This window comes from Epinephelus moara, chromosome 10 (genome assembly GCF_006386435.1).
Source record: "Epinephelus moara isolate mb chromosome 10, YSFRI_EMoa_1.0, whole genome shotgun sequence".
Taxonomy (NCBI): Eukaryota; Metazoa; Chordata; class Actinopteri; order Perciformes; family Serranidae; genus Epinephelus; species Epinephelus moara.
Window position 1 is genome coordinate 39,064,063 of NC_065515.1, and position 13,860 is coordinate 39,077,922.

The 13,860-nt window shown below is 40.9% G+C and overlaps 1 protein-coding gene across 1 annotated transcript in view; it reads left to right on the forward strand.

Moving 5' to 3' along the window:
* zc3h3 (zinc finger CCCH-type containing 3) overlaps positions 1 to 13,860 on the forward strand; it is a 100,725-nt gene that overhangs the window by 38,726 nt on the left and 48,139 nt on the right. The window contains exon 4 of the mRNA XM_050054370.1: positions 11,191 to 11,341. Coding sequence (XP_049910327.1) covers positions 11,191 to 11,341 — 151 coding nt within the window. The remainder of the gene's footprint in view (positions 1 to 11,190; positions 11,342 to 13,860) is intronic.

Below are 13,860 nucleotides of genomic sequence, written 5' to 3' on the forward strand. Positions count from 1 at the left end.
TGTGTCCAACACTTCAGGCAGTCATTGACTGTAAAGGATTTGCAACCAAGTATTAAAACTGACTGTTTAATTGATGATTATGTTAGTTTGTCCAAATACTTATGAGCCCTTAAAGTTGGGGGACTGTGTGAAGAAATGGTTGTAATTCCTACACGGTTCATACTACATTTTTGAAAAAAGCCTTAAATGAAAGCTGAGAGTCTGCACTTTAAGCAGGTATTCATTGTTTCGTTTAAAACCCATTGTGGTGGTGTACAGAGCCAAAATGACGACAACTGTATCATTGTCCAAATAATTATGGACCTGACTGTATATCAACATGCGGAGTGGGTCCTCTTCCGCAGAGTGCGCCATGTTGCGTTTTCTCCTCGGCTACCAGAGTTCTCCTACACACATGACACATGGGAGACGTTTCAGTCCTGCAACCTCACCACTTAATCTTACACACTTAAGGGGAACACCATCTAAATTCAGAATTCCAGTATATTATTTCCACAGCCTAGGGAAGTTCAATCAATATTTGTGAAAATGATCTACTCTCTCTCAAAGCCAGAGACAGGAGATGTATGTCTCAAACTTGTGATGATAGGGTATAAGTTCTGGAGCTGCTCCATAGACAATGAATGGGAGCCTGATTCCGTGGACCCACAAAATGTTTGTTTTCTTTATTATAACCAACTGAGCTTTATTCTGTTGTAGTGTTCTCAGTTCTGAAGCAGAAAATGTACCATATACTCACAACTTTCCCCTGGCTGCTCTCAGTGTCATTGTTTTTTTTTAGATTTAGGAGAGAGCTGTTCATGTTTATAAATATTTTTAGACTGTCTTAGACCACAGGGATAACATGTATGAATTTTGAAAATTTGAAAATAACTCTTTTTAAAATTACAGCCAACATCTCTGAAGCACGGTAATTTGATAGCCAATAGCCAGTCTTACCGTAAACTGACTTTATGTGTATATATCATCAAGACTATATACCATGGCCTTAGCAGCAACCTACCAGCATGCATTTGTGTTTGCATTTGCCTGTGTGTGTGTGTGTGTGTGTGTGTGTGTGTGGCTGAGTGGAAGAACCCCCCTCTTCTGGTCACCCTAAGGGTTCCCTGGGTCAGCTGGTGTATGTTACAGCTGATGGCTCCACTGTGATGATGGACGAGGCCACAAGCCAGTAGCTGCCCCCTCCCCTTCTTCCTCCACATCATCACCACCACCACCACCCTCCTTCCCAAAACACACTCTTCCCCCGAACACGCCTCTCTGTGGTGACATCACCACCACACTGGCTGACAGCTGATGGCACGCACTAGGGGCCTCCTGTGTCAGTATGTGGCCCCCACACAGCTATCAGCCTGTCAGTTCGTGTCAACTCTTCATCCACGTACACACTAATGGAGCCTCTGAGTGTTCCTCTAAAAGAGTGGAGCTCTATCATACAGAAATACTTTTTTAAATATAATACTGTTTATTCTCCAGCGTCTAACTTGCAGGCAGGTGTTAATTTGGTCATGACGAAGTATAGAACTGAAGAGCAATTGATTAATGTTAAGCCATCTGTCTGTCATCACACTTACAGTTATGCCAGTTCTCTGAAGGCAGTTCTGTTTTTAGTCTGCAGGAATGAATAAAGGTCATATGCTGTATTACTTAAAGGATTTGTTTACTGTAACTTAAAGCTCCTCTGCTCATTATTTTTAATTTTAAAATTAAATCAAATGACTGTTATGTTAAAAGCGTCACTTGTAGCGAAGAACCCTTAGAGAATTACCTTGTACTCCGCAGCTGTGTGGAGCTTTTAGCCTCTTTGCCTGGGATATATACTGAGCAGGACATTTTACGTTGAATAGGTTTGTCAGTGTTCTGGTGGACAAACTCTGTAATAATGTCAGTGTTTACTATCTTATACACATCGTTGAGCTTTTTGTATTACAATTTCTTGTCACTAAACACCATACACAGACATCAAAACTACTTTTATGCATCAGTCCCTCCACAATTTTGCGGGGTGTTTTTTTGAGATTGATCTGGCCTAAGATGCTTGCTATCATGGCAGCGTTTGTAGTGCGTGTTGCTATGTTTCTTGTTCTATTTTGTTTGTTTTGGGGTTTTTTTTTTTAATGAAATTGCAGGAGCAAGAAAAATAACAAAAATTTGTTGCATTTTTTTCTTTGCATAATGCATTAAAAACCCAGGCGGCTTGTTCCAGTGAGAATAAAACTGCACTGTTCTGAGTGTTCCAAGAGTCCTTAACAAAAAGGCTAAAGAAAGGCTCCACACTAGGTTTAAACATTTAATCAAGACTTGTGTTCCATCATAAAATTGTATTTGGTGCAAATGAGTTACTCCCGCTTTAGTGCAGGACATCAGGGAATTGCCTCGCACAGTACTAGCAGTAGTATTTTTGGTAAACATGAGATGTTTGTGTCCAATATGGGCAAAAGTTTCAGTGATTGGACACAATCGATGGTTGTGCAGAATCCATAGGTATTGATTGAACATCCTGGAGGGGCTGATCAGTGATAAGCTCAACACTGCCAATATTAATGTTAATAAATGTTGAAATACATTCATTTCCCGTTGCAACGTTAAATGTCAGCAGCTAGCAGGAACTAAACTTGGACCTGGGCTTTTTCCTAGAAATGTAATTCTAACCAAATGGTCAATATATATACACACTAGTTGCATATCTCTCAAGCCACTTCATGACACATTAAACACACACATCTTGACCCTGACAGCGGGTCAGTAATTATAAATGGACTCACATCCTGCAGCAGTGAACCCAGTGACCTTGTCTATCATCTAAGAAAAAGGAGGAACGCTATGAGACTTAACACCCAGAGATGCCTCTAGTGTTGGGGAGTGGTATATGGAAGTGTATGAGCATTTTGCGATCTCCTCTGTCTCCTCTCAGTTTTCCTAAAACAGCATGTTAAAGTCGTTCACATGCAACATCTCCTGCAAAGCTCACATTCTAGTCATACTCCAGGAGTACATGATATACTCTGATGAATTACGGGACACAGTATTTTTAAGACCATGGAACGCGGTTCTCTGTTGGCAGGGTGGGGCATCAAACTGTGTTGACATCTCTGGGTAGTCTGTCAGAAAGTATTGCTGGGTGTCAAACACGCAGAGATCATATTATCATAACCACGCTGGCTTACAGCAGGTTATTAAATTGTGGTAACTCCCTTGTTAAGTCTGATGTTAGCATGGCGCTGCTGTCTTCCATAAGAGCGCTGGAGCAGTGGGAGTCAGACGATGAGCCCCAGGGGACGGGAACATGGGATGGCAGGGGGAACAGGCGCTGTCAATAATAAGATTTATTATCCATCGGGTTGTCCCAGGGAGGGGGCAGACGGAGACCGCTGTTCTCTGGAATTACCCGTCAGGTGTGGAGGGGGGATCACTGGGGGGATCCCTAAGAGGATGGAGGAGGGGAGGTGCATTGCAGTGGCCTGTCAGTAGCCCCAGTCAGAGGGCTGAGGATATAGAGATATAGAGCCTGGAAGTATCAAAGCTCCAAAGTGGCAGCCAACTTTATTCAAAGTCTAGTCCACACTGCTTAGACGAGGCTCAGTCATCTTAGGGATGTGACTCTAGTTCAACACTCCCAGATCCACTTATGTGATGTTACATCTGCTGCTTTATGTTGATAAAGCAGCATCAACATGAGTGATTTGTCAAGTTTTGAGTGGATTCCTAAGTTGGACTAACACAAGAGGATCAGACTTGTTATATATCGCAGAGAGGTTAAATGAGGAACCTTGGATTTTGTTTAAAAGGGTTGTTTCACACAAATAACATTTAAGGATCTCTTGCCATGCAGATTGTTGTGGTTTTGTTTGCCTGGGTTTTGAGATATTTGCCTGATTTCTGCCCTCACCCTTTTACTGTTGAGGTGAATGGAAACAAGCAGTGAGACACTCAGACAGGTTGTAAACAATAGCTTCCATGTATATGATGTCACACATTGGTGCACTGTCCAGATGGAGGGCAGGCAACTGGAGGCAAAGACTACCAGCACTGTACAAATGCCTTTGATTTGCACAGTTTAAAAATTCTCCAATTGATCAAATTGGGGAAAAACAATGGCCGCTTTAAATCCAGAAAATAGTAGGATGTAGAGTTGAGAAGTTTAAAAAAAACTCACTGAGAAACAGTGACAGATGTGGATCAAAAACCTCTGTCTTCTGTCTAGAGAAGTGGAGACAACTAATGTCAAACGTTAACGTCAAAGCATTGTGTTAAACATGCCTCCAGTTGGATGCAATTACATTGTGCTGTGACACCTGTTTTTAGCCTCAACCCAAAATTTTAACAGCTTTTCACTTAACAACTGGGAATGGCCGAACTGGTAGGTAGAAAACAGTAGCTAAAGTTAAGTAACGTTGGCTACTAATGTTAGCCTGACAGAGGTGCATCCATTACCAGATCTGACATATAAAAGGCAGTTATACTCATTTATCACATTTACTCATCCAACCAAAAACAAGATGGCAGTCATTTCAGTTTTGGACCCAACCACAGACAAAATAGTTACAGTCCACAAGACTCTTGTACTATTTCATTGGCTCGCCATTTAACGTTAGTGGGTCTGACAGACGAGGTATTTTTTATTGATGATCGTGTCCACAACGAGCAAACCTGTCAATTTGTGAAAAACAAAAAAAAAACCATGACTTTCAATTGTCTATTCCTGCTGCCTGCAGGTTCATCCAACATTTTTATATAATAATTTTCCTCTACATCCTGTTCATAAAGCATATGGATTCATAACTTCCTGCCCTCCATCTGAATTGTGCGTGTCATAGTAGTCACGTGATTGCAAATAAGCTATTAAACAGATTATCCAGATTATCTAAGTCATTTAATTTGGAGGGAAAAACAAAATTTCATATATATTAAATGTCAGAAAATATCCATTAAGCACTCTAAACTCTGAAGTGAAGTAGGTCATAGTGAAACTATGATGAATGTTCATTTGACAGTTTGGGGAATGATTTTAATGTTGGCCTTTTTTAATCCTCAAACACTTATTATCTGACTGTTTCTTGCCTTATTGGAATTCTTTATAGCAAAGCCACTTTGTTCCCAGATCCAGCAATTGATTTTTTACAAATAGAAATAATCACAAATAAGACGCAAAAGTAGTTCTGTTGATGTCTGCTTGTACAATTTTTCAGATGTAATTTTTCAACACTTTGAGTATGGATGCACCGGTCCAAACTAGGGATGTCATGATTAACCGCGATTTTAAACGCCACGGTTAATTATTTGTAAAGATTCCTCAACACCGTCACTCTCCAAAGATTATGCCAATCCTGCTGTGGATGTTTAACAGAGGTGATTTTTGTTAAATTTCAATGGGATTATTGTTATTAAATCTTGTGCTTTTTGGTTACTTTTCTTTGTTGCTATATTATTTTTGTTATGTCGGCATGGAAATAAATGAAACTTAAAGATCTATAAGGAGTGTTCATGTGATTTTACACATTTATAGTGTGAAATTAATGAATGCATAATAATCGTGATAATCGTAAAACCGTGATTATTTCTCTGACAATAATCGTACCAAGAAAACCGTGATTATTTCTCTGACAATAATCGTACCAAGAAAATCTGTAATCGTGACATCCCTAGTCCAAACTTTCTTGTCCAATATCTGCCAAAACTGAGAACCGATCTGATACCAGTGTTCCCTTTTTATTGAAATGTTTAGATACCTCATTGTTCAACTCTGTTGAATTATTTTAAATGAAAGGTAACATGAAAACAGGGAATGCTTTGGCACTACAATCTCAGTCAGCAGCTTGGTGTTATTGAATGAATAAAATTGATCTGTGATATAAACAGCCAAATTTGTAATGACATTGACTAATAAACTGGTAGGAAACTAAGAGGCTTGAGCTGAAATGCATAGTTGATTAAAGATAAGTCTATCCAAAGAAAATAATCCATTAATTGTTTAAGCCATTTTTTAAAAACACAGTTGCAAAAATTCACTGGTTGCATTTTTTCTAATGTAAATATTTGCTGGTTTTTCAGTCTTCCAATTTAGCAAAGTGAATATCTTTGAGATTGGGATCATTGGGCTCTGAGAAACAGTGATGGGAATTTATGGACCAAAATAATAAAGATCATAACTATCTACATTGATAGATCTGCTATAGCTTGAGAAAACATGTTGAATCAATCCTCTAATGTGGCTCTGAGGCTGGGAGGCAGGAGCACTATGTGCAGCATCTGGCGACTAGAGTAGATTATCTGTGGATTCACAGCAGCGAGTCAGCGAGAGATGGATGGACGGCATGTGAGCTGCATGCGTCTGCAAACGGTGTCTTCACAGCGCAGGGCGCCACTTCGCCCGTTCCCCCCCACACTGCGAGGCAGGCCACTGTCAAAGGTCTATTAAGGGAAGATTGAGACCCCAGGTGTATGTGTGGCTAAGTGTGTGTTTGTGTGTGAGTGTGTGTGTTCACATGCTCATTGGTCATGGTCCTATAGTGGAAGATTGAGACCCCATTGCTCCCAGAGCCACTCAACCAACACAACCTGCAGTGGTTTACAATCAGAGCAACACCGTCCATCCATCCCTGCTGACACACACACACACATACACACAGAGGGAAACACACCAACAGTACAGCTCACTATAGATGTCATTAAACAGCAGGCAAGGTGGAACAGCTGTGTGACAGCGTCATGGACACGGAGGGTGTCATGATGTTGGACCGAGGGTTAAGAGGTAGATTGAGGTGCGGGTTAGGGATGTAGGGGGGGAGGGTGTGAAGGGGGTGTGCGAGGTTGCAGGGTGGGAATCGTGGCAGCACCTTTGACAAGCCCTATTTGTCATCTGCCAGGACGCCCAAATAGCTCTGACTGCAATACGGATGGATTGTGGGAGAAAAAGTGACTACAAGCCCGGCAACTAATCCTGCACAATCCCCCTCCCCACCTCCACCCATATACTCTCTCTTGCTCTCTCTCATGTGCTGCCTCTCTCTCTCTCTTTTTTTTTCTTTTTACTAGGTTTCTCTTTCATATCCCAACACACACCCTTTTCACCCACAGAACTAGCGATGTGGTCGAAATCACTGACACTGTATCAATAACTATATATATTTTTTCTGACGTTATATTAATGTACAATATCCACTGACGTAGGTTCATGTAAGGATGATACCAGTTTATCATAACTTGGGTCCTGTTTTCAAAGTTGTTTCCATTGTTTCTATCAGCTCTGAAAACATTCTAGGATCAAAGCCAAAGTTGAACCAGGATGACGTCCTGTAAACTGCAATGAAAGTTAGAAATAAGTTTGGGCAGTCATTGTACCATTCACTTCCGTGTTCTCTTCCTAATACATTTTTTTAAGGGATTGTTTCAGACACATCTGATCGTCTGAATGCTCATGTTTCTTGCACTGTCACAATTCCTTTAAGCAATAAAGCGCATGAGCAAAACGCTTCCCATGCAGGTACCCACCCAGCTAACTGAATGACAACACTCATTTTAGAAGCATTGCCAAGACAAGGTTTCCTCTGATGTGACTTGCATGTATTGCTTTAGTTTGGAGAACATGAGACAGCAGTCACCTGTTCTCTGTGAGGTAATGTGTCGTTATAGTCACATATGAATCCACTGACCTTGAAGTCCAGGGGTCACAAGTAAACAAAAGCCTTCATTTTAAACAGTTCTGTATGGATACAGATCTTTTTACATGAAGAAGGTGAAGGTCTGTGTTAATTTCTTTGCTCTCTCAGAGTTGGATGGTAATTTTGTCAAGCTAGTTGTCTCCAGTGTTGTTGATTTTTTGGTACTTTGTTAGCTTGGCAGTCAGCAGCTAACGCTATGTCTGGATGGTGGAGTGTGAGGTGAGCCCTCATGTTCGTAGTATTCCCAGAGTATTTTATTCTCATGTGACATTGCTTGCAAATGGCATGAGTCATATCCAAATCCTTCTTTCCTTCCATGTAAAAAAAAATCCAAAGTAAGTCCAGATGTTTGATTTTAAGGCCGACAGTGCGTTTCTGATTTCTTTCTCCGATGCTTCCATCTTTTTTTTTTTGATGAACTTCCTGCCAAATGCCACTGACTGAGCCATTAAGCAGTCCCCAAAAACTGGGTGGGCTGTCACTACTGTCCTCGGTGTGGAACTCACACTCCCGCAGCAGCAACTACAATCCATACAGTTTGTGGTGGGATGAAGTCAGGGGCAGTCTATCTGAGGGAGTTGGCAGTTGAGCATGCCGAGATGCCACTAAAACGTTTGAAAGTACATGACACCTCATTTACATAATGGGTATCGCATGCAGTATCAGTATCACTTAAATGGTACTTGTATTGGTACTGATATTGTACTTTTTTAAACAATAACCAGCCCTGCCTGTGATAGACCAATGAAATGAGATTACTTTAGTTGCCTGCAGTTGATCATACCTTGCGCTCTCATACAAGACTGTGATTAAACTGTTGAGTGGATCTTTGTTTGAGCTGTCCTGTTACACAGTTTTAATTGACATCCAGCCAGTGAAAATGGTAAAGGCGTTGTCTAACATAAAATGATAACCCTGTATATATCCTCCATACATACATGTGATACGTGTGTATTTTTGTGTATGTGTGTGTGTCCTAAACATGCAGTGAGTATTTCGGCAGCCCCCCAGCTCGCAGTGATTTGTTCAACAGTAAATGTTTGTCTGAGATGAATTCTCCAGCTGATCCGGAGCTGCATCCCGGCTGACAAATGAAACCAGCGCCTGGAGGGGAGGAAGAGCGAGGAGGGTAGGGGGGGAGTGGAGAGAGAAGCTGGAATGTGTAGAAGTGGAAATCGAATCATTTTATTGTTTGTCACCGCGGCCCTCGTGGTCACGGTTTGTTATTGGACGCTAATTAAAACGGCAACAATCCTGACAATTGGCAATTAAAGACTTGTGAAAGGGGTGATAGGAAATGAGCTCCTCATCGGATGCGTGAACTCATTCTTTATCCCTCTTTCACACCTCTCTTCACTCCATCTTTTCTTCACTCATTAGGAAGACAGAGTGCTGTCACTGACCACCACAGTGAATGATTGGTTGAAGGGGAAGACGGAGTGCAGATAATGACATGCAAGAGGGTTTTTTTGAGGGGGTGGAGTAATTTAAATGAAAATGGTGGGCAGCTGATTCATGTTGCATTAAATCTTGCTTTTCAGGCTGCAGTGGTAGTTACTTTTTATGAAGCTACATGCAGCCCATGGCACATAAGTCTATTAAAGGCTTTTTACAAATGTTATTTTCCACAAAGCTTTTAATCCATGTCTATGAAAGCTCTGTGATGAGGATATTTCTGGTTTGATATATCTCAGATCTTATTTCTGTCAGTTTTGCCACTATGTCTGTTGGTAATAGCAATATACACTCAAGATAGGTCAAGAAACACAAGCAGTCAGACAGGTTGTCATCAAACCAGGGTATCTAGATCGGATTACATCAGGCAAGACTAAAGGGTTATTAGAAATTATTTTTTTGATATCGCGAGCACCATAGGACAAAAAGTTGAAGACATATGTTGATATGTATGGAGTCATTGACTGAACATGAATACATAATTCTATGGGGGTGGTCATGCCATGAGCTGTGTAAAAATATTGCTCACAGAGGTTGTGGCAAAATCTGATTGCTTGAAGTGAAAGTATTATTGCCTTTGCTAAGCTAAACTGATTTGGATTGAGCTTTTTCTCAACTTCATTTGTATTCAACACAAACTTCTTTTATTTGTTCACGATGGTTGTGGATTTTTTACCTCAGTAGAGAGGCACTTGGCCTGTGTAGTCTTTGGTGTTTGACCTGATGTAAATAGAGGCTAATGCTGCATTTCCACAGCATTGTTAGGTCGACTTGACACAACTCACTTTCTCTATCTGTTTTCCACTACAAATAGTATCCCCTAAGTATAGGCAGGATTCTCAGCAGATTGCTATAGCAACTCCGTGTGAAACTGCTGTGACATCATCGTCAACGCAGCACTCGTTGAATACTTTTATTGGCAAGCAAATAGAGGAACATCTGCACTTCGTCAGATGTAGGGTATAGTTTTTGGGCTGTCTGTTTTTTTTAGCAATGGAGCCATTTATCGGCCGTGCATCGGTATCAGCAGATAATTCACCTTGTTGATTGCCATCGGCCTATCGGCAAATAAGACAACTTTCAATAATAAAGATTTCTTTGTTTCCCTGGTACAAAAGGGGGAATAGATAACAACAAAAACAAAATAAACAACAACAAAACATTGGTATCGACTAGCAGCCAAATTATTATTTTGATCACTGGTATCAGAATCAGCCCAAAATTTCACAACCAGTGCATCCCTTATTTTTTTAAATCTTGGTTGAATGAATGAAGAAATTGCAGTCACAATAACTGTAGCATTGCTATCTAAAAATGGCGGGTTTGTGCAGGATGTACTGTGTAAGTGATTGTTCTAGTTACGATTCTCTCTGACCAATTAGTGGTTAGCAGTGCTTTAACTCCACCTTCTATTATCGGCTGAGCTCGCTTGGAAACTTGACGGAGGTGGTACTAGGTAACAGGTACTATGCACAAGTTTTACTAATGGAAAACAAAAATGAGCGAGAAAAATGAGCCCTACCATGCAGAGGAAATGCGGCATTAGAGGACCCACAATGCAAATTCTGTTCTTTGTGTGGGTATGTCAGCCAGAATAGGCCATCATAAAACAACATGATGGATACACAGCCAAAGAAATAAATAAAGAAAAACACTTTGTCCTCTTTTTTTCCATTCCGATCTCTCTACTCATGCTCCTCTTCTCTGATGGATCTGCAAAATGATATAACGAATGAGACTTAAAGTGAGGAGGAGGGAGGGAGGCTGGGCAGGAGGGATGAAGGCAGCGAGGAAAGAGACAGAGGATATGATTTATTAGGCTCATAAAAATTCTGCCTTTGTTATTCCCTCTCATTTTTATATGTGAAGCTTATTAAAGAGCACACCTGCCAGAGTCCTCAGACAAACTTGTGTGCGTCTGTGTGTTTGGACGGTTTTCTGCATTCACAACAATGTGTGAATGTGCATTTGTACACAAACTGACTGGATGTTTAAATATTGCTTTTGTTTCTGTGTGTAATCAGATTTTAATTAGCCGACTTTCATACTGATTAATCAACTCTGCTGTCCTCAGGTCCCGCCTACTCTTCCCACCGTAGCCCAGCCTCTCAGCGGGTGTTTAGGACACGCTACAAGATGGTGACCCGCCCGGGCTCTAGCCCCTCCCACACCCTCCACTACAACCCCGCCCTCTCTTGGAGAGCCAAAAGAATCCAATCTGCCAGGTAATCCAACAAAGACAAATACACACACACCACCTGCAGGTCTGCCTTTAATGTGTCTAGATGGCTAATATCCTTCAGTGCAGAGCAGCGCCCTGTCTTTAATGTCACTGTCATGTGCAGCATGAGTGGAAGAGGTCGGAAATTTATGGCGCTCATTTTTACACAGTAGATAACCCAGAGAATAAACCATTTACACCACTGTGCTCCTCACATTAATTTACACCAGCAAGGAAAGCATCTCACCCAGGACAGATACAGAGAGAGAGAGGCAGGGTGGGTGGGTCTGTTTCTTAATGCCATTACGACTCCTGTCTCCTCTTTCTTTCCCCTCCCTTCATTTATCTAATGTCCATCCCTCTGTCTCAGTCCTCTATCATTCTCACATTCTCAGGTTTAATCCACCAATGAGTGAATAATGATTACATACTAAATAAAGTAGTAGTGAATGCAGTATATGAAATAAGACTGCAGCTGATAATTATTTTATTATTGGTTAATCTTTAAATTGTTTTATTTCTTGACAAATTTAGTCTCTTAAATGTTTTAAGATAGTGAAACAAAATAACATCTTCAAATTGCACGTTTTATCAGACAAAATCCAAATGAATTCACAATGATGTAAAACAAATAAAAGCAGCAAATTCTCACATCTGAGAAGCTGGGACCAGAGAATATGTAACATTTTTCATTGAAAAATGACTAGTTGGTTGTCTTGTTATGCCTCTGAGCCAGCGATAGCCATGCTGGAGGCATCTGTGCTGGCGATAGCTGTGGCCGGAAGGATTATGTTGTGTCTTACGCACATACGCAAGGATGTCCCATTCTCGTAAACACAGTATCTCAAGAACGCCTTGTGGGAATGTCTTCGAATTTGGCACATATGTTCACTTTGAGTCAAGTATGAACTGTTCAGAATTTGGTGGACAAAGGTCAAGGTCACTGTGACCTTGTCCTTCACATTCTCATGAATATGGTATCTCAAGATCACCTTGAGGGATTTCCTCAAATTTGGCACAAACGGCCACTTAGACTCAAGGATGAACTTACTAGAATTTGGTGGTCGGAGCTCAAAGGTCACTGTAATCTCACAAATTTCACACAAATGTTTACAAGGATAAAATGATGAAATGATGACTTTTATACCCAAAAGGTCAAAGGTCAACTTCACTGTGACATCATAATGTTCTGCAGAAACACTTTTCTGGACACTATTCAACATCATATCTGAGGAACAGAAGGGGAGACTTTTGGTCATATACTAAATTGGTGACCCTAATTTTCGGTGTCCATCTTGAAACTGTGTTGATTGCACAGATCTTCTGCGTTGCCAGGGGGAAGATGTGTGTGAGACAATGTATTCACAGACATGGATGTAAACTATAAGTGCAGCTTGACTGGTTTGCAGGCATATAACAGCAAAGTTGTAGTTGTAGCTTTCCGGTATCAACTACCAATAAATTAGAAAAACATTTCAGCACAAATTTGTGAATTAAGGAATCTGGAGTCTTATAAGATTGACTTGGGTTTTTGTTTTTTGTTTTCGGATCTTTTTTGTGTGACATGGCTGGTTGTGGTGGTTAGGTAATCTCTGAGGGCAGAGAGCTAACTGAAGTTTATGAGGAGATCATTACTGGGTGACAAATGTTAAGTTAAGGTTTTATTAATGGCTTTATCACTATTAAAAGGCTCACTACAGTTTATTTATTAACCAAGTGGTGGTGAGCTTTTTTTGCCTGCAGTGGTTACATACTGTTGGGACTTTGTTGTGAAAGCTCTGAACAGGTTGTTGTGGTTGGTTTTGATGATCTGTTAATGTGTAGAGAATTAACAGGATGCTCTTCCTGGAAACTGACTGTGGTATGACTTAACTGTCTCACTCTCTCACACACACAGACACAAACACACACACACACACACACACACACACACAACCAAACTACACAGGGTTTAAACCGGCATGAGTTCTAAGTTAAAATCAAAATTAAAATTGAATGCGTAGAGTCCAAAAGGTTCCCAGCCTTGTTGTGAGCATGACAAAGAAAATTACACGCAATCACTTGAAACTGGAGTGGCATCAAATCTCTTAGAGGCAGATGTCACAAAACCTGACCATATAAGAATACAAATAGCTGTGCTGTTGAGATCAAATATGTCTTTTTTGTAATTCGGGTGAACTAGCCATTTGGAATTAAAGCATTTTTGTACATATGTGCGTTTGTGTTTTGCGTGTGTTTGTGTGTGGGTTCATTTGTGTAATCCAGATTTGGTGAGCCAGAGGGGCCTGGACTGTGGCTGGACTCAGCCTCTGGTGACTTATTACTATTCATTTAGCTGCTGCAGTAAATATTGATTCATCAAGGGATTTTCAATTTGAGCCCTGTGACATCTTGTGAAATATCACCAAGTGTGTAGAAGTGAGGAAAGAGATAGGGAGGGAGGGGGACAGGTCGGGTCCCTAGGGATGGTGGATTACCCCCCTCCCTCACCCACCCATGCACTCCTTTCTCATGCTTATCTAT